Genomic DNA, 25,576 nt, shown 5'->3' with positions numbered 1-25,576 from the left:
CATGGGGGCTGGGGTGACGTCAGAGGGAGGGCTGCCGCCCCTCCTCCTCCGCCCGTCGGCCCCTCCTTTAAGAGGTGCGAGCACGCGGGACTAGAGCTCTGCCACGCGGCACCCAGCCGATAGCGCCGGAGAGCAGTGCGCGAGGCGCTTCCAACTGTGCACGAGCCGGCGAGGCCAGGGGCACGCGCCGCTCAGGCTCCGTCCCGCAGCTTTTGCGCTGAAAGAGCTTTCCGCAGAGGACCCCGCACAGGAATTGTGCCTGCTGGAAACTCGTAGAGCTTGCACGTTATTGACCATCTTGGGCTTTTTTTTGTGTGTGTTATAAATCTAACTCCGTATTGATTTTTTTTTTTGTGCGTGTCGTTGTTCTGGCTTGTGAAAAAAAAAAAAGCACCTCTAGGAAAACTTTTCCTTTCTGTTCCTGCACCGCTTTGATTGTCTGCCCCTCCTCGCGCTCTCTTTTTATTTTCCCGTTACTGTGATGCTGATCTGGGTCTTTCTCTTCTGAAGTGATCCGAGGCTGAAGTCGCCCTGAGCCGAGCGTCCACCGCCGCAGCAGCCGCTATGCTCGCCCTACTAGCCGGGATTCTGTACTTGCTCGCCTCCGGGGGAAGCGGCGTGTCCGGGAACCAAGGGGCCCCGGTGAGCCGCTTCGTCTGCACGTCCATTCCCGTGGATGCCAACCCCAGCTGCCCGCTGCCCCCCGTGCCCGTGCAGGGCTTTGGCTCCCCGGAAGAGGAGCTTCGAGCCACCGTGATGCAGCTGCGGGAGACCATCTTACAGCAGAAGGAGACCATCGGCAACCAGAAGGAGGCGATCCGGGAGCTGACCAACAAGCTGTCGAGGTGCGAAAGCGTGGCCGAGAGCTCCGGGCCCGAGGGCAAGCACAGCCCGGGCTCCTGGAGGAAAGGTTACGGCAAAGACACGATGGGAGACCTGCCCCGGGATCCCGGGCAGGTCATCGATCAGCTGAGTCGGACCATGCAAACCCTGAAGGACAGACTGGAAAATTTAGAGGTAATGTTGAATGTGTTCCGAGCTGTATTTTGTTTGGTACAAATATGCAAGGGTTCTCTCGAGTGTCAGCGAGGAGCTGTCCTGGGTGCTGAAACTCGCATTACTCGCCCATAAAGACAGATCTCACCCAGCTGTTCTAGACTTAAGACCAATACAAGTTACCAAATGCTTCCCATAAAGTTACCAGTAAATAATAATATTCCCATTTTATTTTAAGTGGTAGCTATTCCCCTGGAAATAGTATTCGTTCAATGCAGCACAGTAACTGCACATTAGAAAGTGCTTGATTTCATAGGACTGAATATAAAGTAGAGACGGCTATTGGATGGGTTTTATAAACCTCTGTTGGGTGTCAGGACGATTTTTTATCTTTTCATTCAGGAATAAATAATTTATACAATATTTAGTAAACCCTTCCCCTTGTATATTGGCTTTTACGGTATTCTAGTCAGGCAAACGAAAGGGATAAGCTAAGGAAGAAAACAAGACGGGGAAGGTGTACTTCCATGGGGAATGCAACATTTCCAAAGGCGTTCTTTATGTTGGATGCGTACACAGCCTGCCACGGTGTTGGTGCTTCTGGGGCCAGTTCCCTGCATCAACACTAGGATGGATCCCAGTAGGGAATAGGCAGGACGGGCTCATTGCTCCGAGTAATGGCAGGTATGAGTTCTCAGAGCCGAGTTCTCCTTGTCATCTTTCTCTCTTCTCCTGGAAAATGCAAATACACATTCACTGCTTATTTCCCTGACCTAAACACCTCCCTCCCCCCTCCCATGCCTCTTTTTATCCCATTGGTGTGGAAGTGTGCATGCACTTATAATCTGACAGAAAAGAGCAACTTTTGACCAGGTCAATTTACCTTCAAAAATTGTCCTAAGGATGTTTAGGACAAAACTCTGGCTGGTATTCTCCATTGTTTCAGCCTCACTATCACTGACACTTTTAGTTTAAACATCTATTTAGCATGCTGTTACTGTGCACATCATCTGCTACACAGGACTACTGGTTTTGATTTTTTTTTGACTACTACCACACTATTGATCGTATTTTAGGTTAATGTAACATAATGTTCTTCTAGCTTGCAAATCTAAATGCTGAAGGTTAGCATTGTTGTATATCTGAAGTCCAGAAGATCATAACTGGACAGTTTCATAGCAAAAAAAAATAATTGGCTTGTAAAGTTGACTAAAACATCATGTTGATATTTGTACCTGCTTGTTCACCAGTGAAATGGTGACCTTGGTGGAGCACACTGAAGGATCAGTTGTTAATGGTTTTAATTTCACAAACCTAGTACAAAGTGGCCTTTTCCATTTTCAAATAAAAATTATTCTACATGTTTCCTCCATTGTTTTCTGGTATTTTAAGCAATTTTTTGCAATATTTTCTATGTTCTCCTGCTGGGTTTGTGACACATTTGGAATCTGTGATTCTGAAACTGATGTGCGATCATTGTTCTCTTTTCCTCTAAAGCATCAGCTTCGAAATAACGCTTCTTATGCAGCGCTACCTCAAGATCTTCGAGAGATGCTTCAGAAGAGGCTGGTGGAGATAGAACATCAGCTTCTAACCAAAGTGGCTGAACTTGAAAATGAGAAATCTTCACTTCATAACGAGTCTGCGGCTCATCGACACCAGACAGAGACCGCATTAAATGCACTTCTAGAAAGAGTTTCTGAATTAGAGAAAGGTAAGAACACATGGGAAATAATTGACAAAAAATATATATTTTCAGGGATTTCTTTTGGCCTGGTAGTTTCCACCTCATCCTTTGGGCTTCTAGCTCAATCAGAACCCGCATCTACTGGGTTCTGGCACTATGAACTTTCATCTGCATCTACCTGGGATTCTTTCTCCCCTCCGTGGCAATGAGTTTCCTTAAACAGAGGCCATAAGTAGTAGCTCCCTCTGGAACGCAGCTAAGGTGAACCATAAGTGATTCCACCAGGTGAAAATGTGCAATGGCTTAGGCTCCTTCCCTACCAAGAGAATGTGAACATTGCCTCTACAGCATTTCCCTAGCCTTAGTCAATCTGGGGAGCAAGACCCTGGCTCCGTAATCAAACCCAGATCCTCTGCCCGGCAGTGCATGGCTCTGAGCCACTAGGCTAATCCAGTAGTTCCACTTTTAAAAGACTCTCATATGTTGACTTTTTTTTTTTTTTTTTAAATGAATTCTTTCATTCTGCCCTATGTGACACTCTTTATCTAGCAAAAGCTTTAGTATTTCCCTTGCAGGTAAGAAATCTTATCTGTATAGAGTGTTGAAAGGGGAAGGCATAGAAAATGAATGAAATTACAATTGAGATAAGTTACAGTTCCATTTAATGTTGTCTTGTGCTTTTATATATCTAGCAGATGCTAAAGTTCTTAAATTAATTCATTTTTGTTTTGTTAATTACTATCTCATATATTTGATTTGTTTCACTCCTACAAGCATTTTCCTATATTTTATTCCCCATGCCTCCCATAACTGTTTGGAGGTAGCAAAGTCATGCCCCATGGGGCAGCTGATAAATTGTGTTCCACTGCTCCTTGGCAATCAACTTAAAAGCAGTGCCCTCCAACTAAGAGACTAAAACATCATTAAAATCCTAGCACAACCATTTGAAGCTGAGATGGTCTTCACCTTTTCTCTCAATGGCTTCCATTGTGGCTTAACTGTTCGTACTTTCCTAGATATTGTTCTGTATTTACAGGTAAGCTCTTACCTGGTGCTTGTTGTAATATCACAGCCATGCCCCACAGATCTAACCAGTTACTGCTGCTCTAGGGTGAACAATGTCTGCTGGAAACAAGATAAGGTATTATAAATGGAGCACCCTTAGAACAAGAAATAAGATGGAATATATTGGCAGCTGGAGAAATCCTTTTTTGTGCAAAGAATTTCTGGTATGTGGAACCCATTGTGGAGTCCCACCCATTTGGATGAACCACGGCAGTGCTTTTTTCAGCACTGTTGGAGGTAATACAGATTGTCCTGATGTGCCAGAACTCTTAGAGGATAAGTTTTTAAAAAGGGGCTTCTGCTGGTATAAAGTAGTGCTTTACCCACCAAAACTGCCATTTAGAAAATTGTGTGACTGATATGTGCATATAATTATGCGCATACACTTTGAACGTGTTTCCTTTTAGACAAAGGGGTGATTTTAAAACATCGTGCATAATCTAGCTGGCAAACATGCACATTACATCAATTTTCAAAGCAGATTTACACCTGTTATTTGGTGTGCATAGTCTGGCTGAGAGAATTTGCATGCCTACCTTTTTAAAAAAGAAAAGCATATGCTTAAACTCCAGACTCCACCTTCTGGAATGCCTCTCCCCTGTCTGCATAAAAGTTCATGCATAATATGTGCGTGCGTGCATAATTTTATGTGCATGCATGCATAATTTTATGTGCATATTGGCCGTGCAATTTTCTTTAAGGACATTTCTGGAGTACTTAAATGTGGAAGTCCCTTTTGAAAATTACCCTTCCTTTATAATAACATTATTTGTCCTGCTTGCCTCGTCATGTGAAGAGAGCTATAAGAAATTAATGCCTCTTATGGGAGCTGATTTTTAGAATCTGAATTCGTGCAAATTGGGAAGTTTCAATATGTGCTGAAACACACTTTCATCACTTTTCCCCCTCTTTTGCTGTATAGATTTATTAATTGAGGGGAAATGACTTAAACATATGTAAAATGACAATAAAAAGGGGATTTACTATTATCATGTCTTTCTTCTGTTTTACAGTAAGTATTTTTTTACGACAGAGTTCTTTTTTCCTTGGGATTTTCCCTCAGTTTGCTGCTCTGTCTAGATTTGTTGTCATCATTTCCCAAAATCATGCTGGGAAGAGCTCAGGTTGTTCTCCAGGGTAACGTTTGTCGTAGAGCCATCGTAGTGATGTGGTAGTGCTTAGCAAGATTGCCGTGTTGGCAACTAAGCTCCCTGTCATCGTGTGATTGTTATGACTCAGTCCTGGTGTCCTAGCATCCATTCTGTGGGTCATCTCATGAGAAGATGGATTGCTCTGACCAATACTGATAGAGAAATCTTGTGCAATGTCACAGCATTCATCAGCTTTGCAGACTATTTATTTTCTCCGTAGCCAGCTACTGTCATCCAGTTCCATAATTTCAGCTTTTCTGTGTCAGCTTTCAAAGTCATTTAAGTATTGTATATAGCAATTAACCTGTGTAAATTGGCTACCTGAGAACTGACTTCCCCTCAGTGTGGCTAATATTACATGCAGTGTTTCAGCCATATTTAGGGGAGGCAGTCCCAGGGGTCATGGCTTTGGGTTAAAACAGGAAAATCACCTACTTAAATTGTATTTTCAATATTACCAGGGTTAAGGCCTGATTCATCAAGGTATTTTCCCATAGTCACAGAATGGGAGAAATCAGGCTGTTAGTTGTACCCACACCAAAATGCAGGTGCAGAGGTCTGTGGGTAGTTTAGTCTCATGGGAAGTTACATAGTAAATGATGGCAGACAAAGACCAATTTGCCCAGTGTTACAATTTTGTCGTTCTATAAATGTAAATTTTTTTCCTTGATGCTTCAGTCAAGAAAATAGTATCGGCATACCTGAGAGACCTAAAATAGACATTAAAAAAATCTCTTTTTTAAAAAGAATGTTTCATCTTTATGCTTTGCAGTTGATGGTCCTTCCCCTTTCAAATGTTTCATTCATTCTCAAATTGAAAGAAATGTGAAAGGCTAAACCTAATTGCACTTTCCATTGTAATCCTAGGCAGCAGTGCATTCAAGTCACCCGATGATTTCAAAGTGTCCCTACCGCTTCGCACAAATTACTTGTACGGTAGGATTAAGAAGAGTCTTCCCGAACTGTACGCCTTCACCATATGCATGTGGCTGAAGTCAAGTGCATCCCCTGGAATCGGAACGCCATTCTCCTATGCCGTCGCAGGCCAGTCTAATGAAATTGTGCTGATAGAGTGGGGCAGTAACCCAATTGAATTACTTGTTAATGACAAGGTGAGAGCAACATTTCTTCCTTTCTAGCTTGCAGTTATGAAAACTGTCCTTTTTTTTTTTTTGGGATAGGTTTGGTTAGGTAGGAGCTCTGTTTTTCCTTTTTGTTTCCAAATAATACATTCACAGGAACTCTGAGAAATCTTTGCTAATGGTTAGATACAGGTTTTATTTGTATCACATTCTGTCTGGGAATATTGATCCTAGAGAAAAACAGATTCCTTGTAGGTTGTAATACCTTTCAACAGATCAACTTGACAGTTATCCAGAGAAGGTGGTGTGCATGAGGTTTTGAGTTCTTGTAGCTGCACATCTGAAGGAGGGATTTATGAGGCCTTGAAAGCTTTTGCACATCATCCTTGTAATAAACTGAAAAGAATCCATCTGGCTATATGCTAATCCTACTGGAATGAGTTACTGTGCTTAAAATTTGGCATGGGCATTTATTTGGTGCCTGATTGCAAATAATCATGTTTAAAATATCAGAATAAATCAACCGCACAAACACTTTTCTGAATCCAGAGGGAAATGCAAGACCAGCTATTGCACTTCACTCTGATTTTCAAACTCCAATTGATGTTTGCTCACTATTAGCCAGTGAATTTGGTTGGAAGAAAATACAAGTGCTATAGGATTTATGTGTTTTTCCTATAAATATAATATTTATAAGCTTTTTTGGTTATTTAGTGTAGTCTACTTCCGAAATTATATTTTATGTTACATTTGATAATAATTTTAAAGATGATGAAAATAATGCTCAGGTTGTTGCATGTTGTTTGCATCTTCTCTTCATGAAGTTGTCTTGTAAACACCTAATCCCACAGAGTAAAGTCAGAATGTTGCCAGGAGATGTGCTGTGCCACTTAAGTGGCTCCGTTTCACATGTTGTTAAAAGTATATGTAAAGATGCCCTGTCAGTTATTTTGGGTGCAATATAAACATGTATTGATTGCAGATGCTGGAATAGTTTTTTTTTGTCACACATATAAAGTTCAATAAAGTACAGTAATTGCAGAGAGCTAAAGAGCTTTGCTATCTGCCTTATGCAAATACACAATCTGGCACTGCTCTCTAAACACAGTGAGGCGGGATTTACTGCAAATAGCACAGAGCAGATCAAGCTGGGGAAATAGGATGAGATGAGAATTGCTGGACAAGTTATGATTAAGCAGAGAGAGAGAAATGAGCAAATACTTTTATATATAATGTTGTCATAAATGCAATTGGTAGCAAAAGTCATGAAGTGATTTGGTTGTACACTGGAATGCTGTTGTAATTGTTTGGAATAATGGACATTTTCCTGCCATGTGCTTTCTGTTAAGACATCGATTCAGCCAAATTTAGTTTGGCCTCTGGAGAGAAAATTGTGGATAACCCAAATACCAACTGTTCTAAAAGCAGATATTTAATACAACCCCTCTCACCGGCCAATTATTTGTTATGGCCTGAATAAAAAGATATTTAGGACATGAAAGAAGAAGAGTTATCTCAGACACTTCATTTATCCCTCCCTCTCTATCCAAAGAAATGTCCACCCTCACCCATGTACCCAAATACAGTCCTCTCCTTCGTTTACCTTAAGTAGCCTTCAGATTCCAGGTCCAGACTGGCAGTGCTTGAGCTGGATTTCCACCAGTGCGGTGCAAATCCTACAGGAACGATTTTAGCACGTTTCCATTTGGGGAAGACAGGGCACTTATTTTATTCTTAAAGTGATTTTCATTAACTTTTCTTTACATTTACAAAGTCTAAATATTCCCGTGTGAAAGCTGCTTTTAAAGAGACAGTGCTGATTTTCCAGCTGATGATCATGTTATGTTAGTCACCTTGAGAAACTGAAAGGCCACACCCTAACAGAACGCAACATTCGCACCATCTCTCTTAACCTAATCTAAACCTAGATTTCCTGGTTACATTTGTATCTCTCTGTTTCATACTCATTCAGTCACCCCACACACATTTGTGTCCTGTGCGCTTGAACCCCATGGTTGCCAGCATTCCCCCAATGCTTCCATTATGGCTACACTGTTCATGAGAGGCAATAGAAGGGATCAGAGAGCTGCATCAGATCGCTGGCTTCTTTAATGTGATGTGAGCCCGAGGATTGCTATGCAGTCCTAATTGTTTAGCCACTCTGTCCCCAAATCCCTAATTCCTCACCTTCAGACACTTTCTTCTGTATTCCTATGCACGTTCATGTTCAGTTTAAACCCATTTTCACCCATAAATTCCTGGATTTTTCCAAAACAGACAATCAATTTAAACTCATTTCCAACCTAATTTTAGGCTGATCGAAGAGCAGCTCCAGAGCTGCAGATTCGGTGATCTCAAGGCCTCCGGCAACTGCTGGAAGCCAATGCGGGCCAAAACACCTGCAACGTTTCAAGTCCTGCCCCCCCCCACCAGCGACAGTGCTTGCCCACCAGTACCACCGATATGGCGTTTCAATTCCCGCCTTCCCCTTCCCCCCCCCCCCCCAGGCAGCCAAGGTGCCTGCTGCTTGCTACTGCCAGTGCAGCATTTGAAGTGGGCTGTGCCCAGCAGACGTAGTTCCTGGCAGGCTCCCAGGCCCCGCCAAAAGCAGAACTGCAGAGCGTGGGAGTCTCAGCGGGCATGCTGCTGATGGAGAGAGGAGAAGCCTGGAGCCAGCACTAATAAGGAGGGATGCTATTGCAATGGTGGGGAAGAGGGAGATTCTTGGGGGGTGTGGGGAAGAGATAGGGAATGGAGCAGAGATAGAGAAGCTGCTGAGTGGGTGAGTGGGAGAATCTGCTCAGTATGATGGTAACTTTCAAACAGACGCACGTATACACTGATGTGCAGGCAAATGCTTGTGGTTTCCTACCTGTGAATCCCCCTCACCAGAGGCAGCAGTCACATAAATAGCCTAGCTGTGGGTTTTAGAATCAATAGGTATTACATAGCAACACATCCAAAAGTTTTCCTAGCGATGGGAAGTAGAGGCTGGAGCAGAAAATAAAATAAAAACCACAAAATATTACTATTACAAGTAATGCAAGCAAAATCAGTACATGCACATTTATATAACACATTTACACTTTTATAGGAGACAAAAACCCATTGTTCTTATGGTAAAATAATTTATTAGCATTGGAAAAAAAATAGAAAAATTAGCTTTTTGTAGCTCAGACAAAAAACCATAATTCCTGCCTCTTTCTTTCAGTTCTTAATTCAAGTAAATTAAGAATCATTCCCTAAAGTCTCCATTTAAATTCTGCCCATAAAAAATTAGCATGTGATTTCTCAGTTCAGTTTCACGTGTGTACCAAACGCATTAGATGAATGTCTCTGCAGTCGTTGGATAATAAAACAATAATAGGATGTCTGGAGAATCCACGAGGACCAGGAGATCACCTTGACTCATGAAAAATGTCACCAAAACCTCACCAAAATAAAAACAGAATTCCCTATCTATTCTGAATAAAATCATGACATCATCTGTTTGCCTAATATTCATAGTATGTAAGCACCATTCTAATACAGTTTACCTAACTAGAAATAAAACAAAACCAATAATTATCTACCTGATAAGTGATTTCTTATCAAGGTACTTCACTAAAAATACACCCTGCAATGAGAACTTCTTTTTCCATTTTTGCTCATCCCTTATAGGCTAAAGTCATGGATCACTTCATAATTCCTCAGGCAGACCCTCCCTTTCTGTTGGAACAAAGAAAAACCCATCTTTTATTTCCAGACTTCAAAGAGATAGCTTTGACTGGTAATAAGTATCATTAGTATTCGATCCCTTGCTTGTTACTGGGCATAGGGATGAATAGTTAATGTACCACTGAAGTAAGCTTTTATACAAAAGTCTGCTATTCACCAGTTTAAGTTTCAACATTGTCAATATGGTCCTAGAGAAAAGTTAATTATAATATCTTCTCCCCTTAGGGAGTCACTGTTGTCTAGCAAGTGACACAGCACCTACTTCCAGCCAATAGAATTACTTATTTCTCCCTAGCATGATTTGAAGTTACAAGTCACCAAAGTCCCTCTTTCCTCCACTTATTGAATCTCTAAAGCAGTAGTTCCCAACCCTGTCCTGGGGACCCCCCAGCCAGTCGGGTTTTCAGGATATCCACAATGAATATGCATGAGAGAAAATTTGCATGTTATGGAGGCAATGCATGCAAGTTTTTTCTCATGCATATTCATTGTGTATATCCTGAAAACCTGACAGGCTGGAGGGCGGTCCCCAGGACAGGGTTGGGAGCCACTGCTCTAAAGTAAAAGAGATGAGGAGATAACCGTCATTACCATGGTACTCAGCCATAAGCAAGTGTTTCAAAAGGGCATTTCTCCCCTCTCCTACTGGGAACACTTCCTCTTTAACTTTAAAACAAAGTTACAATAAGCTGTTCCTTGTCCCCGTGTATCACTGAAATTAACCTCAGCCAGATATCCAGACAGACAAATGTCTTGAATCCTTGACTAAGTTTGAGGATTGTTTAACAGAGGTTGCTAAATGGCTTACTACCTCTAAAGGTAAGTTAAGTCCTAATCAGTCTGAGCAGTGTGGGTTGGGAGGCAGCCTCAGACCCTTTCCCCTAAGATGGATAGTTCCCTAGTTACTCTTAAAGAGGCAGGGTGCCAGGTTAGACTCCGAGCTTAATTTCTTCTCCCAAATATCAGCCCTTGTCCAAAGCTCTTATTATCCTCATTTCATTAGAAGACTTCAACCTTTTCTTGAGTTGCAAGATCTAAAAACACTGGCCCATTCATTAGCAGTAAGCTGGCTTGCTTACTGTAAAGCCTTATACCATGGCCTACCTATTAAACCTTTGACTAAGCTGCAGATATTGCAGAATACTGCTGAAAAGGTGATATTTGGCAAAAGAGATTTGATGGAGCAACTCCTTTACTACCTGAACTTCATTCGTTACCAAAGATTCAAGATTTTATGCCTCATTTTCAAAGCACCATGTTGGAGCGTACCTTCATACCTCTCACACCTACTCAGCCCTTGTTTGCCTGGACCTCTCCTACATTCTTCTCAGCATGAGCTACTTTTAAGTTGCCTTCTCCCAAGGAAATAAGGTTAGGGTGGACCCATGAGACCAATTTTTCTTTTTTGGCCCCCCTGTCTTTCAAACACCCTATTCCTAGCCATTTAATTTGAAAGGGAGTATCCCAAATTCAGGAGTCCAAGCATATGAGAAGAATTAAGCATATGTCTAGTATGATTTGATTCCATTGTATTATACCTTTTATTAAATGTAGTTAACTGTCTGCCAGTTCTTGTCTTCAATTTTATTATTGCTTCTCTGTAATTTGTTTACCAGTTTTTGTTTTAAATATAGTTTAATATACTTGCTTTTATTTCATTCATGTGTTTATGTGATTAATTTAGCAGTCTGTTTGTTTTGTCTTTTATTTGTTATACCATTCTGCTTACTTTTACTTGTTATTTGATTATCCTGTACATCCCGTTGATTTACCAATATGAAACAAAGTGATTAAGAGAGTCACGGAAAAAAACGTTTAACCGACTTACACACCTTTGGCTGAAGCTGATAACATGGTGGAAATATCTGCTCATATGGCTTCCTTCACTCAGCTCCAGATATTGGTGGTGTCAGGATTGCTGTTCTGCATATCAAGAAGGGGAATATGAGGCTCATGTATATTTTTAATAAAGCTGATAATATACTATACGAATTTTGTAGCAGGGGCCCATCTAAAACTCCATGTAAGGGGGATTTAATTGGTTTTCTATAGATATGCAGGGCCTCTGAACCATGTTTTGCCAGAAATGTCTCTGCGTCCCACATTTGAGTGACTTGAGCCCCAACTGAATTTTACTGTATTTAGAAATTCCTGTTATAAAGGAAGATCATTGGTTGGATTGAGTTTTTTATGGGAAAATTTTCAAAAGGATTCTTCGCGGGTAAGAAAGTTTATTTGCAGAGAAAGGTCCTTGAAAAATCGCCCTCCTCCCTCTGCAGGGGAAAAGGGGTAGTGCCAGCTTGGTTTGGCTGAGGTGCGGGCTGGAATTTCTTTTTGAAATTCTTCACCCTTTGCGTACTTGCAAAGTGTACGGGGCAAGAAATCCATGTGGCACCGGCTGCGACATGGATTTTTAAAGGGATGCTCTGTGAGGGAGTTTGCCTTTAACAACTGGCTTAGGCACCCATGGGCCTTCAGACTTCACAGGTGCGGGTTGTGGTGGTGGTAAAAATAACCCTCTTACAACACATATCCCCTTAAATCTACTTCTTGCTTTCACAATCTGTGTGGTCTGTTTACCAAGTATCTTTCCCTTGGATACAAAATGGGAGAACATCTTTAGTAAATAGGCCCCACGGATACAATAAAAATAAAATTCCTAATAAGAGCATAACTAAAACATTCCTGTGTGTTAATTCTAAGCAGCATGTCTGCTACATTTTTCTCATATTTCTGGCATTGGGTAATGGAAAACATTTCATGAAACTATTAGGAGCTCACTATAAAAGTCTTCTACAATTGTGGCACATTGTCTTTTGGTTTACTCTGTAAATCTCTTAAAATTCCATAAATATAAAACTTAAAAATAATCTTCTACTATGATTTACACTGTATTATTTTACTGCCTATATTTATAGAAAAGTATTTTTGATCCTGTTAAGTGAACTTTTCCTATTCTGTAAATCTGAGACGATTTGAAAGCAAACTCCTCCATGTCACCTTTTTAAGATTAGCAAAAAAAAAAAAAAAAAGATTTTCACTCTGAATAAGAAAAGGGGAGAAGTGTGACAGGCAGTGCTTCAGCATTCATCTGCTTTTTTTTTGTTGTTGTTGTTGGTTTGACTGCAGGTTGCACAGCTTCCTCTGTCTATTGGTGATGGAAAATGGCATCACATTTGTGTCACGTGGACAACAAGGGATGGGCTGTGGGAAGCTTATCAGGATGGAGAGAAGCAGGGCTCTGGGGACAATCTCGCGCCTTGGCACCCAGTTAAACCAGGTGGCATTCTAATTCTGGGTCAGGAGCAGGTGAGTGCAGACCTTATAGTTTCTTTCATTGGGAGTGGGCTTAAAAAATTGTTTTGTTTTTATATTTTTTTAAAATTTATTTTATGGGGGTTTTTTTTTGGGGGGGGGGGGGTTGATTTCATTTTGTTTCTGCGTTGTTGTCAAATGAAAGCACATCCCTGTCTTTAGAACATAAGAACCTAAGAATTGCCATTCTGGGTCAGACCAAGGGTCCATCAAGCCCAGTATTCTGTTTCCAACAGTGGCCAATCCAAATCACAAGTACCTGGCAAGTACCCAAACATTAAATAAATCTTAAGCTACTATTGCTTATTTCTGTTATGAAACAATGTGTTTAATTTAGCATTTCTACAAACAGGTAATAGTAAATCAAGATGCATCACCTGACTGTTCCATGCAGGGTTTAACAACTGAATTTCATCTATGTGATATTTACATTTGGAAGTTTGGCAATGCCTTAAATATGGGTTCTTGAATTTAGTATCATACACTCAGTTTTCTCACTGAATATTGCAAGCAGTTAATATTATCTGTGCAAATAACAATGCAATTTATGAGGTCAGTTTTCAAAGCCATTCACCCAGGCAAAGTGGCTGAGCTGAAACTTGCTAGGGGTATGCGTTTGTATTCATATGACATGAAAAAAAAAATACTCTGCTTTGTTTTGTGTCATTTCTAAACTGAGGGGTCGATTTTAAGACCCGTGCATGCATTTTAAAATCCACACGCTCGCATGTGCAGGCAGCCCATGACTCGCACATGCAGGGAGTGGTTTAGCAAAATACGCGCAACAGCGCAATCGGGCCCTCCCCCAATTCCCTTTCAGGCCGCTCCAATTAAGAAACGGACTGGGAGGGAACTTTCCTATCCTTAAACCTACCCCTTCCCCTCTCCTCCCTGACCCCTAATCTAACCCTACCTATCCCTAAATTTTTTTTATTTTAATACTTACCGTTCCCCGGAAGCAGAAGTAATCTACGCATACCGGACAGCTGCCAGCACGCACTTCCCCGGGGCAGCGGCTAACGGTGCTGTCCCGGCCCAACCCCTGCCCAGACCACGCCCCCGGCCTGCCCCTTTTGCAGGGCGCTGTCACTGCGGCGCGTGACCCCCATTTTTTTTACGCGCATGGCCCTTTTAAAATCAGGCCAATAATGAATAGAAATACGCAACAAGATTCATTGGATTGTTTTTTCCTTTCATTTTGGAATATTGCTTTTGCCACCACCGCTGCCACAATCAAACTCTCGCCTCCCCAGTGCTGCGGAAATACAAAAGTTAACCCCCATTCCTTCCCCTGTCCTCCCACTTTCCTCCAGGTGCATGATCTTTCCCCATCTACGGGGTCAAATAAGTTGAAATACGGCAGGAAGGATCTCCAGTCACTCCTATCCTGCGGGGTCCTGTTGTCAAAATGGCCCCAGTCAGCCCTGAGGCTGGCACCATTCTGTTCTCTGGTCAAATGTGATTTTTATTGCATTTTTACTGATGTTCAGCTAGTGCTACCCGGTGTGCATGGGACAGCACACCTGGGGGACCAGCAGTATAGAGGGAGAGGCCTGGAAGGAAGGTGAGAGAGGAAGGTGAGAGAGGAAGGTGAGAGAGAGGACCCCCATGGGTCTGCTGGAAGAGCCTATTTTGTTGGCAGCCAAAAAAAAAAAACTGAAGGCAAAAGAGGCCCCAGTGGGTCACCAAAAGTTGAAGAATAAGAGAGGCTCCGAGGCTGCTGGTGGACCCCCAACTCGCCAACAGCTGAAGAAAGAAAGGCACAAAAGAGGCCCTGGCAAAGCCACCAGGGAAACTTATCCTGCCAGCAGCTGAAGAAAGAGAGAGAGAAAGAGAGACCCCAGGGCTGCTGGAAGAGCCCATTGATCAAAAAAAGGAAGGAGAGAGAAAGTGTGAGTAAGTGAGAAAGTTAGCTTGTGCATGTATGAGAGTCAGCAGATGTGAGTGAGAGAGCATGAGTGAGAAAGGAGTTTGTGTGTGTGTGAGGGAGAGAGCATGGTGTGTATGAGAGAGAGTGTGTGAGAGTATCTATGTGTGTGTGAGAGAGAGAGGAACTATGCCAGTGAGTGTGTTTGTGAGAATGAACATGTGTGTGTGTGTATATGTATGTGAGAGAGAGGAGACAGACTGTGCATAACCTCCCCTCACACTAATCCACAATCTCAGGGTAATTGAAAATCAAAAGTTCCTAGGTATGGGTATAATTTTATGTGTCTGCTGTTTTTAATTATTTTATTGGCATTTGTGACATTTTTAAAAATTTTTAATGAGTTTTTAATTATTGGATGATCTATTTGTCATCTATTGTGAAATATTTATTCGTTTTATTAGTATGGCTTTACTATTATGACTGATGCTTTATATTTTTTAATTTTTATTGTCTAATGTTTTATTGAGGAGTGAAGATGTGTCTGTTTTTCTTTTGTTGCACTTCATACAGTCTGGCTTGCTGCAGTTTTGAGCAGTTTTTTCCTGCCTATTTCTATTTAAACCTTTTGGGTCTCTTTATTCGGTATTTGGTGAGAGTGTTTTTCTAGTCAGCATATGTCATGGCATATTGCTAGTGTTCTGATCCCAGGAGCAGGAACAAGGCTGGACCCAGATGAAATGGGTTTCAACAAGACTGGGTAGGATGTCTTCTGCCTGAACTGGCCACCATCCCCTCCAGTTGGACTCTCAAGTGCTTTAAGCCAGTAGGTCTTGGACAGCAGGAACATATGGAGATGAGGACAAACACACAGTTGGGAGCTTGAAGGCAGCTATTGAAGCAGTGCAGGGCCTCTGCAGAAACAAGATACTAAAAACAAAGTAAGACCAGACAAGAACGCAAGAATAAACTAAGACAAAACAGGAGAGCAAGAACTAGGACAAGCAAACACAGCAAATGTAGTCCCAAGAGTGGGGCTAATATAAGGTCACAAATTAGGGCTAAGGAGCAGCATCAGAGCACAAGAAATGACAAATTGTGAGACAAGGACCTAAGTTCTGGACACGTGCCTATTGTGAGGTTGACTTATATCTGGAACAGAAAATAACAAATATGATTGTCAGCAGGATGAACAAGCTATAGAGTTGGGAGAAGTACCAGAGATCCAAGCAGCAGGCCACATTGCTGGGAGGACTAGGCAGACAGTCCACAAGGCCAACTGAGGACACCTATTGGTGGGAGGCAAGAACTGTAGTGTTATAGGCCCTGGTGTAATATTTGCAATGTTTGCTATATATAAGTAGGGTTGTTACTGTTTGAATGTTGGCAGTTAGTGCTGTTTTGGTATGGCATGTTTACCGTATTGTAGTTAAATTTACCCATGGTTTTCTGAGGGCCAAGCCCACACTCAATATGTATTACAATAGGCCTAATAGCATAAGGGTAGCCCCTCTGATATTAGGTTTTAACCGATAAACCCCAATAAAACACCCCAATGCAAAAAAAACAAAATTGGGGTTTATTAGATAAACACCCAAAAAATACCACTTCCCTAGTATCTCTTACCCCTTCTTTGACTAGCCTGGATCCTCTGCAATGCTTTTGTGCTTTTTCCACATTAACAGCTCCTCATCTGCACAAATGTATGTGATTCAACTGGAAAATGTACCCAAGAATAGTACCTGCGCTGCGAAAACACAGATAAACACCGAGTTTTGCTACTCCTCAAAGAACCCCTAATTAGCTGGAAAATAAACTCCTAAATTTACAATTTATATTTATAAACATCTAAAATCAGAAGTGCTACATATCGGTTCCAAGTGCCTTTTTTGCAGGGTTTTCTGGTTGCCAGCTCAGAAGACACTGTTCTTCTTCATGTAAAATCGGTTATTATAAATGCATTATTTTTAGTTGTGTGTGGAGATGGCCATAGCAGGGAGAGAAGGGCAGGGCACAAGGCTGCAAGGTTTGTCTAGGGAGCCTAATACCCTGTTCTGATTGGAAAAGCAATAAAAAGTAACTTTCAAAAGGATCTATGGGGCGGATTTTCAGAGCCCTGCTCGCGTAAATCCGCCCAAAACCGGGCGGATTTATGCGAGCAGGGCCCTGCGCGCCGGTAAGCCTATTTTACATAGGCCTACCGGCGCGCGCAGACCCCGGGACTCGCGTACGTCCCGGGGTTTTCGGAGGGGGGCGTGTCGGGGGCGGGCCCGGTCGTCGCGGCGTTTCGGGGGCGTGTCGGCAGCGTTTTGGGGGCGGGTACGGAGGCGTGGCTACGGCCCGGGGCGGTCCGGGGGCGTGGCCGCGCCCTCCGTACCCGCCCCCAGGTCGCGGCCCGGCGCGCAGGAGGTCCGCTGGCGCGCGGGGATTTACGTCTCCCTCCGGGAGGCGTAAATCCCCCGACAAAGGTAAGGGGGGGGTTTAGACAGGGCCGGGCGGGTGGGTTAGGTAGGGGAAGGGAGGGGAAGGTGAGGGGAGGGCAAAGGAAAGTTCCCTCCGAGGCCGCTCCGATTTCGGAGCGGCCTTGGAGGGAACGGGTTAGGCAGCGCGGCTCGGCGCGCGCCGGCTATACAAAATCAATAGCCTTGCGCGCGCCGATCCAGGGATTTTAGTGGATACGCGCGGCTCCGCGCGTATCTACTAAAATCCAGCGTACTTTTGCTTGAGTCTGATGCGCAAGCAAAAGTAGGCTGATCGCGCTTCTTTTAAAATCTACCCCTATGTGCGTAATACTGGGTTTTGCATGCATAAATGGACTTTATGGACATGCAGGCTTTTGAAAATTGCTAATTTTCATAGGGCTGATTTGTCAAAAGGTTTTACACATGTAAATGCATTTTCCGTAAATAAGAATGGGTTTTTGAAAATTGCTACGATATGTGCTACGTTTGCACGCGTAACTCATTTGGAAAATGACCTCCTAAGCATTTAAAAGAAAAAAACAGAACCCAGACCGGGAAGGGGCAGCCCAGTCATTGTTTGCGGAGGGTACCAAAAAAGCTAGCACCGGCCCTGCTTATTTATTTTTATGCTTAGACCCCGCCCCTTCTACCCCGATGTACTTCACACGTCCGTGCACTTTACAAGTAAAGAAGTGACTGCACTAAAAGCAGTCATGTACTTTACAAGTACGTAGGGTAGATGAAAATTTTCCCCGTGTGCCGAAAGATACCTTTTGTACCAACACCTTTGTCTGGGCAAATTTACTCCTTAACCAATCAACCATAAAAGGACCTCTTTTTTTTTTTTTTGGAGCGGAAGGGGACAGGGTTTATTCAATGACTGTTAAATCCATTTTCTGCTTCCTTAGACTTCATCTGTCTTTTTAAGTTTATTTTCCTGTTATGCTGCTAACTATACTGTATATATTTTGTTTTTGCTTGATTCTGCACTGTATGAAATAGAAAATATATCCAACAGCTTTACTAGACAGGGCAAAGATTTCTCACACAGTCATAAGTATCTACGTTTAGCTGTTAAGGCACAAAGAGAATTGTGTTGCCATCGGCCACTCCTGCTGTTAGACGTGGCATTATTTGGAAAGTGCCTAATTGCAATTCTAGCAATGCGTGACATATTGCCAGGTCTTCTCACTGGCGCGCTGTCAGTTTCAAGGGTAGATAAATAAAGAAACAACGATGGCTTTTGGAACTGTAGAGAATAAGGCAATAATGGTTTTGGAATCTAACAGATTAGTTTCAGAACCTTGCCATTCAGAAACAAACTTTCTACAATGCAGTAAGAACTTCTTTGAGTTCTGTGTCCTGAAAGTGGACTTTTTCGGCCATGATACTATGTAGTAGGGTGACAATGATTAAGAGATAAACAGTAATATATTAGATGTTGGCTGATAATGACTATTTGGCTCACCCTGTCTGCCCAGTTGACCTTGCCTAGCTTGGTCTAGCTAAGCAAATCTCACAGCTGTTGGCCAGATAAGGCTGAACACTTGCAGGAGATTGCCTCTTTTCCTTGTGATCTTAGCTTGGAAGTGTTGCCAAGTCAACCTGTTTCCTGGGCTAGGAAATTTGCTACCTCCCACTGAGTACATCTGAAAACCTGTGCCGTGGTTGACCATGCCTTCTCTTCTTGGAAGCTTGACATGATTCACTGATGACATACATGAAACTAATATAATTTCAGATCCTACCACCTGCCCACAACAGATCCCACCACCTGCCCACAACAGATCCTACCACCTGCCTACAACATTCTGTTATCTTTTAGTTGGATAGGCACTGGACACATCTTATCTAAACCATTTATCAAGAGAAAAACCTGCTTGGTATTTTAATGTGCAGATGGGAAATTTGCAGCTTGTTAATTATTTTTCATTTTGCAATTAGGTGCGTTTTGTTAAACTTATATTAATTGCTTTCAAGGACTCGGTTGGAGGAAGATTTGATGCAACTCAAGCCTTCGTTGGTGAGATAAGCCAATTTAATATATGGGACAGAATCTTAAAAGCAGAAGACATCATGAAAATTGCTAACTGTTCTACTAACATGCCTGGCAACATCGTACCCTGGGTGGAAAACAACGTTGATGTGTTTGGAGGAGCAACTAAATGGCCCTTGGAGACCTGTGAAGAACGTTTATTAGATTTATAACTGTAGACGGTTTCCACTTAAGTGCCCCCCCCTTATCTTGAGACAATCTCATGTGAGGGTCGTTGTCCACTTCTTTCCCCAGATGAATTTTTAAATTTTGAGATACATTGCTGGATACCACAAAGTTTGCTGGGGAGGGTTTTTTTTGGGTTTTTTTGATGTTAACTAAGAAGATTGACTACATACCTCGTCACGTAGGCAGTTTTATTGTTTCGTTTTCTCTTGAGGTAACAGCTAGCTAGAAAAACTCTTGTTGATCAATTCTTCTGGGGAAAAAAGTCTCTTGCAAATATTTTGCTTTCAGTATCAGATGTAAACATTGCCCAATTCCCTGAACAATAAAGTTCACCTCTTCAAATATTTTTAAATGCTAATTGTGAACATTCCTGAGAATCTTTCTGTAATCTACCCAACAACCTTTCAGCTTTTCACAAGGCAAACCTGCACTCACATGATTTCAGTGGTCAAAATACCTTAGCACTTGGAATGATATCCTTAAGTAGGCACAACACCTCCCTCCCCCAATATCTACTTAAAAGGGCATTTCTTGAAATTTTGAAAGTAAAACACCCCGATTTCTGCCATGATCTAATGAAATGTGTGGGCTCACATTATATGAGGCAAGTTTCGTGGCAGAGAAGTTTGAAGGACATCAGCTTTTACTTCAGGCAGGAGTCAGCCATAGCTAGTAGCAACATACGTGTTCTTGATGGGTTGATGGGTATACTGTGTTTGTGCATACCTGATTTATGAACAGGCAGTTCAATATATTTCTCTCACATTGGTTTATGTTTCATGCAAAATGCTATTTGTTTTTTTTAAAGTAAATTTTGGTATATTTCTTTCTTTAGTTTTGCTTTCAAGGGCCTTTCATGCACCAGTGCCAAAGTTGAGTCAATGCTTGCTGCAAATAAATATTTTTGTTTTTTTGCCAATGATTATATAATGTCTTTATTAAGAGGATTTTGTGTGCTATGAGGGTCTTCTATGCCCTGGTAAGGATGTTCTTTTAAAGTGTATATGTTTGTTTCCTTTCTCCATAGGCAGTTTGCTGACTGAATTTTCATGACTATTCTTTTGTCCTCTGGTGAACTGTGGACATTTTTTTCAGTCCTTCGTTAACATTATAGTCAATGATTTTTTTGCTGCTTACAGAGTTGAAACTATTATTTTACAGAAAAGGTGATGAGAATATTGATAACATTCAATTACATATTTTCTTTTTCCTATATATATATATATATATAGTTTTTTGATGTATAAAGCATACAAATCTCCAATGTAGTAAAAGCTCAGTTTGAAAATAAAGTTGAACATTTTCATTAAAGGGGTGTTAGTCCTATCCACATAGGAAAGCTTAAGCAGAAATTCAAAAACCCTCACCTGTACTCACAGTTCTACAGGTGCCTGATATATTAGCAGGGCTTCTACTCTTCTGGGATTCCGCAGCCGCAGGAAGGGCCATAAAAATCCAGCCCTTCCCGCGCGAGGCCTCCCCCGCTGAGGATTTGCCGCAGGAGACCGGGAGTTAACGCTACAAGTACTTTTCCTACCCACGCCCTCTCCTTCCTCAGCCATCGGCGGTGTTCACGGCAGCGACTTTAGAGGAGATACAGCAGCAGGAACGTGGCGCCTTAGGCTGCTCCTTCTCCCTCTGCGACCTGGGGCTGGAGGGTCGCCACAGTTCAAAATGGGATTCTCCGGCCCCGGGTTGCATAGGAAAAGGAATCAACTCGATTCGCTGCATTTCTGTTGCTGCAGGGCTGCCTCGAGGAAGCTGCGAACGGCTCAGGAAGGAGAGAGGGGGGGGACCAACGAGGAGGTGGAGGGTGAAAGTTAGGGAGATATTGTGGGTGGGAGTGGACAGTGGGGGGGGGGGGTGTATGTGTGGGAGGTGTAGTGGGGCTGTATGTACATGAGTGGGTAAAGGGGTAGGAACAATAGAAGGAATGTGAAGGTTATATGAGAGTGAATGAGGGGTTTTGGGAGGGAGAGGACTATGGAGATGTGGGGGTGGAATAAGTGGGAGGTGGGATAGAATCAGAGTGTGTGTGGGTTGTGTGAATGTGTTCGTGAGAGTGAGTAAGGGGGGTGTGGGGGTATATAAATAAAATAAATAAATGAGAATGAGTAAGAAAAGGGATCTTCCAAAGGAAGGGTGTGAGTGGATTTGTCCTCCCTCCCTCTCCTGATCCAGGATCCTGGCCCAGCCATGTTTTTTCTCCCCTCATCCTTCTGCTACCAGTTCCCCCTTCCCCCTTCCCTCATACCTTCCACCTCCTATCCCTCTGCCCCTCCCCTGAGATCCCTTCTCTCTCTCACTCTTGAGATCCCATCCCTAGAGTAAGAGGTGCAATAAAGCAATAGAGAGTGAGGGGATTGGAGGGGGTGCCAGAGAGCGAGTGAGGGGATCAGATGTGCTATGGAGTGTGAGTGAGGGAACTGGGAGGAGGAGAGAGAGTGAAGGGGTGATGAAACTTTGGGGTGTGAGTGAGGTGATCAGAGGACTGTGTAGTGTGAATGAGGTCTGAGGGACGTGTGTGGAGAGAAAGTGAGTGAGAGGATCAGAGGGCATGTGTAGGATATGAGTGAGGGGATTGAAGGGAAGATAGATGTGGAGTGGTTAGTGGGTTATCCCTTCCTGTCCAGATCCCAGATCTCTCCTTTCTCCTCTTCTCTTCTCTCCTCTCCTCTCCCATCTCTGATCCCTCTTCCATTCATCCCTCTCCTTCTCTTCCCTCTCTGTCTCATCCTCCTCCATCCCTAATCTCACTACCCCTCCTGTCTGAGATCCCTTCTTCATTTCCCTGGTCAGTGATCCCTTCTCTCCCCATTGCCAGGTCCCTTCCTCCTCACCGCCAATCACTAAGATCCCTTTTCCTCTAATAAAGAACCAAAAACAAGCTGGACACATAATTGTTAGAAAGCCACTTTATTTCTATAAAGTAAGGACATTTTTTCTCATTTTCAATGTTGATGCAAATATGTGCAAAAGTATGCAAATTTGCCACATAATTGCGCAGAAAGTTGAAAAATCCACCCCAGAGTTTGCTAACTCTTGCCGCAGAATCTTGAGAAATCGGCTTCAGGAAACCAGCGGCCCTGTATGTTAGCAATGTGCTCGCTTATTGGCAGTGAAGTTGAGTGGAGGAACTGTGGAAGCCATATCTTGAGTTTCCTCAAACATGTGGTGCGAGAGATATTTTTATTAAAAAAAACAAAACACCTTTATTAAAGCTGGGAATTAATTTTTTTCTCCATAACAATTTTCAAAGGGAATCTCCATTTAATTGTTCTCTCTGCCTCTCAACCTATTTAATTGAACATAATGTACCCTTTGTTTTTCTTGTATATCAAAACCTTAAAATTACATTCGTATTAGAATACACTAAAAGCTTTAGTTTACAAAAGATATTTATAGTTATTATTTATTAATTGCCTGGTGACGTGCTAAGGCATAGAGAAAAGCCCGTTTGAATATGGGCCCCTCTCCAAAAAAAATCACATTATCATTTCTTTATCTTATGCCTAAGATTAGAATGAGTTTTGAGTTGAAGGTGATAATGCCTCTGGCATGTCTTTTTTAATTGATTATATTCTATGTAAATTCTCTATATATGTCAGTTCCAATGATGTCTTGGTAGTAACATGGTGCCAGTATTCGTTGAAAATTGTTACTTAGGCTTACATAGCATTTAAAATACTTGGCTCCTGACAGTATTATCTTGAAAATTATTTTATCTCAGTTAAGGTTTCTTAGAGTGTAAAAGGGATTTTGTTAGCCTGCATATGCATCAGAGTGGGGTAGAGCACAGGGGCCATGGCCAGACCAAAATCTGGTCCTCTCCGCAGAATCCCTGAAGGACCTCCAGGGCTGGATCAGGCAGGCAGCAGCTGTTTGGGGGCAGGAGGAGGAGAGCGGCAGTGGGTCGGCCACATCCTCCCTCTCTGCAGCTTTGGGACCTCTTGCTGCTTTGATCCTCACAGCAGTTGGGCCAGGCAGCAGGGGAGGAGGAAGCGGCCTGATATCAGCGTTGGAACGGGGAAGGGAAATGGTAGGGGGGAGAAAGGAAGAGAGAGCGGGGCTGGGGATAGGGGAATAGAGAGAGGGAGTGGGGATGGGGGAGAGGAAAAAGAGAGGTGGGGGAGAGAAAGAGGAGAGGGTGGAGGGGAGGCAGACAGAGACCAGTGGGGTGAAAGGGACAGAGGGAGAAGGTGGAGAGGGGGCGGAGCTTGGTTGACTTGGCTGCCCCCCCCCCAACCAAAAAGATGTTCCACTGCCCCTGAATGGGTGAAATGATTCAGCAGTTGTGAGACAGAGAGCACAGAAAAATGAAACAAGATCTATTACCTCCATGTTGGAATTCAAACGTAGTAATGAAATAGAAATGAAAAGAGACGCACTGCGAAGAGAACATTACACTATCGGAAGGGTTTGATCTTGTTCTGACTTCTAACTTCCCTCCTAAGTAGACGGCTCCTTATTGTCTTGCTAGGAAAGTTACGTTCTATATCACCCTGCAATTATCTTGTGATTTTCTGCAGTTCTTCGCATTGGAGCAGACATATTGGTGACACTGCTCTAAGCTATTTGATAGCAGGATGACATGGGCCAGAGTGCAATGAGTTGGGATTAACAAAATCTGGTCTGGACTCAAATCTGAAGGAGTTGGCTTGGAAAGATAGCAGAGGTTCCTACGCCGTCTGGGTTTGGTCATGGGTTAGGGCTTCCCAAACCTGTTCCTGTGACTCCATTGCTAGTCATGTTTGAGATAAATTTGCGTGCATTGGAAATTCAGAAAATGCAAATGTATCTCATGCATATTCATTGAGGATATCCTGAAAACCCAGCTGGCTGTGAAGTCACCAGGACAGCACTGGGAAACTCTACCATAGACCTTTTGGATCAGTTTTACGTCCTACCATTCCAGCAAAATGGGAATGAGGCTAAGATAAACCACTGCACTAAACCGATTCTGCGGGACAACAGTCCTGAGGGTTAATAATCACATCTCCATTTAACTGAGTAGCCAATCTGAAAATCAGACATTGGAAGGAGTGAAATAATACTGCTCTTAGTACTTATGCAAGAAGGTAGCCCTTCATACTGGATATTTATCCAACATCCTGTGTCTGGTACAGCCTGAAAGGAAATCTGGCCATGGGGGTTTTGAAGTCACATGGCTGTTTTTGTTTTTTATTGTACTAGGCTAATAACAGTGTGAGCCATGCAGCCTTCACTACACAACCGTAGTTCTGTTCTACCAGACATCCTTAGATTTGTTCTATGGTTAAATTAAATCAAGCAGTGGTCTTGCTTGCAGCTTCACTAAGCTATGACTAGAAAGAACAGTATACATATATACCTAAGAAATCCCCCCCCTTACGCGTTCCACACGGCATTCGTGCACAGATGCATGCATAAATTATAAAATTGTGCGTGCATGTACGCTCGAGTTGCTGATTTTAAAACATGTGCATATGTTATAAAATCGGCGTGTCCATGTGCGTGCGCCGGTCAATTTGAAAGTTACCGTCAAAATGAGCAAGGGTCAGTTGAGTGTCATGATAATTGGGGAAGGAGAATTAAAATAAATAAATAAATAAAAGACATAGTTACAAGGGCTTCTGTTTTTCCAAGTAATTTAGAATAAAAATTAAATAGTCACCAGCAAGAGTTGGTAGCTCACTATGAAGCCATCAAAATTGTATTGTGAGAGCCCTTACCTTAGCTACCCATTATTAATGGTTTTCCTTTTCCCTGCTCACTTCTTGGCTTTTCCTATTGCTTATCCTGCACATCCTTTTTGCCCATAGATGATGCGTACTGTTACTCATCTCTCTCTCTCCTCTTTATTTCCCCAAACTCCTCCCCATTTCCTCAACCCTTGCATGCAAACCTCTTTTCTTCCCACAACCCATTTCCACGTTGATACACAGAATTCATGAATGAGCATGCAAGGCAATGCTCATTGTTTGCAATGCTCATTGTTCGCTCCCTGTTTGATGTAACTTTTTACCTTCTA

At 42.6% G+C, this 25,576-nt stretch overlaps 1 protein-coding gene across 1 annotated transcript; it reads left to right on the top strand.

The window, feature by feature from the left end:
• Positions 1–90: 90 nt before the first annotated feature.
• Positions 91–20,485, top strand: NPTX2 (neuronal pentraxin 2). The gene is made up of 6 exons (XM_029577473.1): positions 91–314; positions 511–1,017; positions 2,494–2,710; positions 5,767–6,011; positions 12,828–13,007; positions 19,323–20,485. Exons 2-6 carry the CDS (start codon positions 565–567, stop codon positions 19,548–19,550), a joined length of 1,323 nt encoding a protein of 440 aa, XP_029433333.1. The 5' UTR covers positions 91–314; positions 511–564; the 3' UTR covers positions 19,551–20,485.
• Positions 20,486–25,576: the final 5,091 nt, after the last annotated feature.

This window comes from Rhinatrema bivittatum, chromosome 14 (genome assembly GCF_901001135.1).
Source record: "Rhinatrema bivittatum chromosome 14, aRhiBiv1.1, whole genome shotgun sequence".
NCBI lineage: Eukaryota > Metazoa > Chordata > Amphibia > Gymnophiona > Rhinatrematidae > Rhinatrema > Rhinatrema bivittatum.
This window is presented reverse-complemented; position numbering and strand designations above follow the sequence as displayed.

Excerpts from the sequence above, each read along its gene's own strand:
- NPTX2 (XM_029577473.1), top strand. The coding sequence starts at position 565 with ATGCTCGCCCTACTAGCCGGGATTCTGTACTTGCTCGCCTCCGGGGGA. Across the intron at positions 2,711-5,766 it reads AGTTTCTGAATTAGAGAAAG|GCAGCAGTGCATTCAAGTCA; the intron begins GTAAGAACACAT and ends TTGTAATCCTAG. Across the intron at positions 6,012-12,827 it reads AATTACTTGTTAATGACAAG|GTTGCACAGCTTCCTCTGTC; the intron begins GTGAGAGCAACA and ends GTTTGACTGCAG.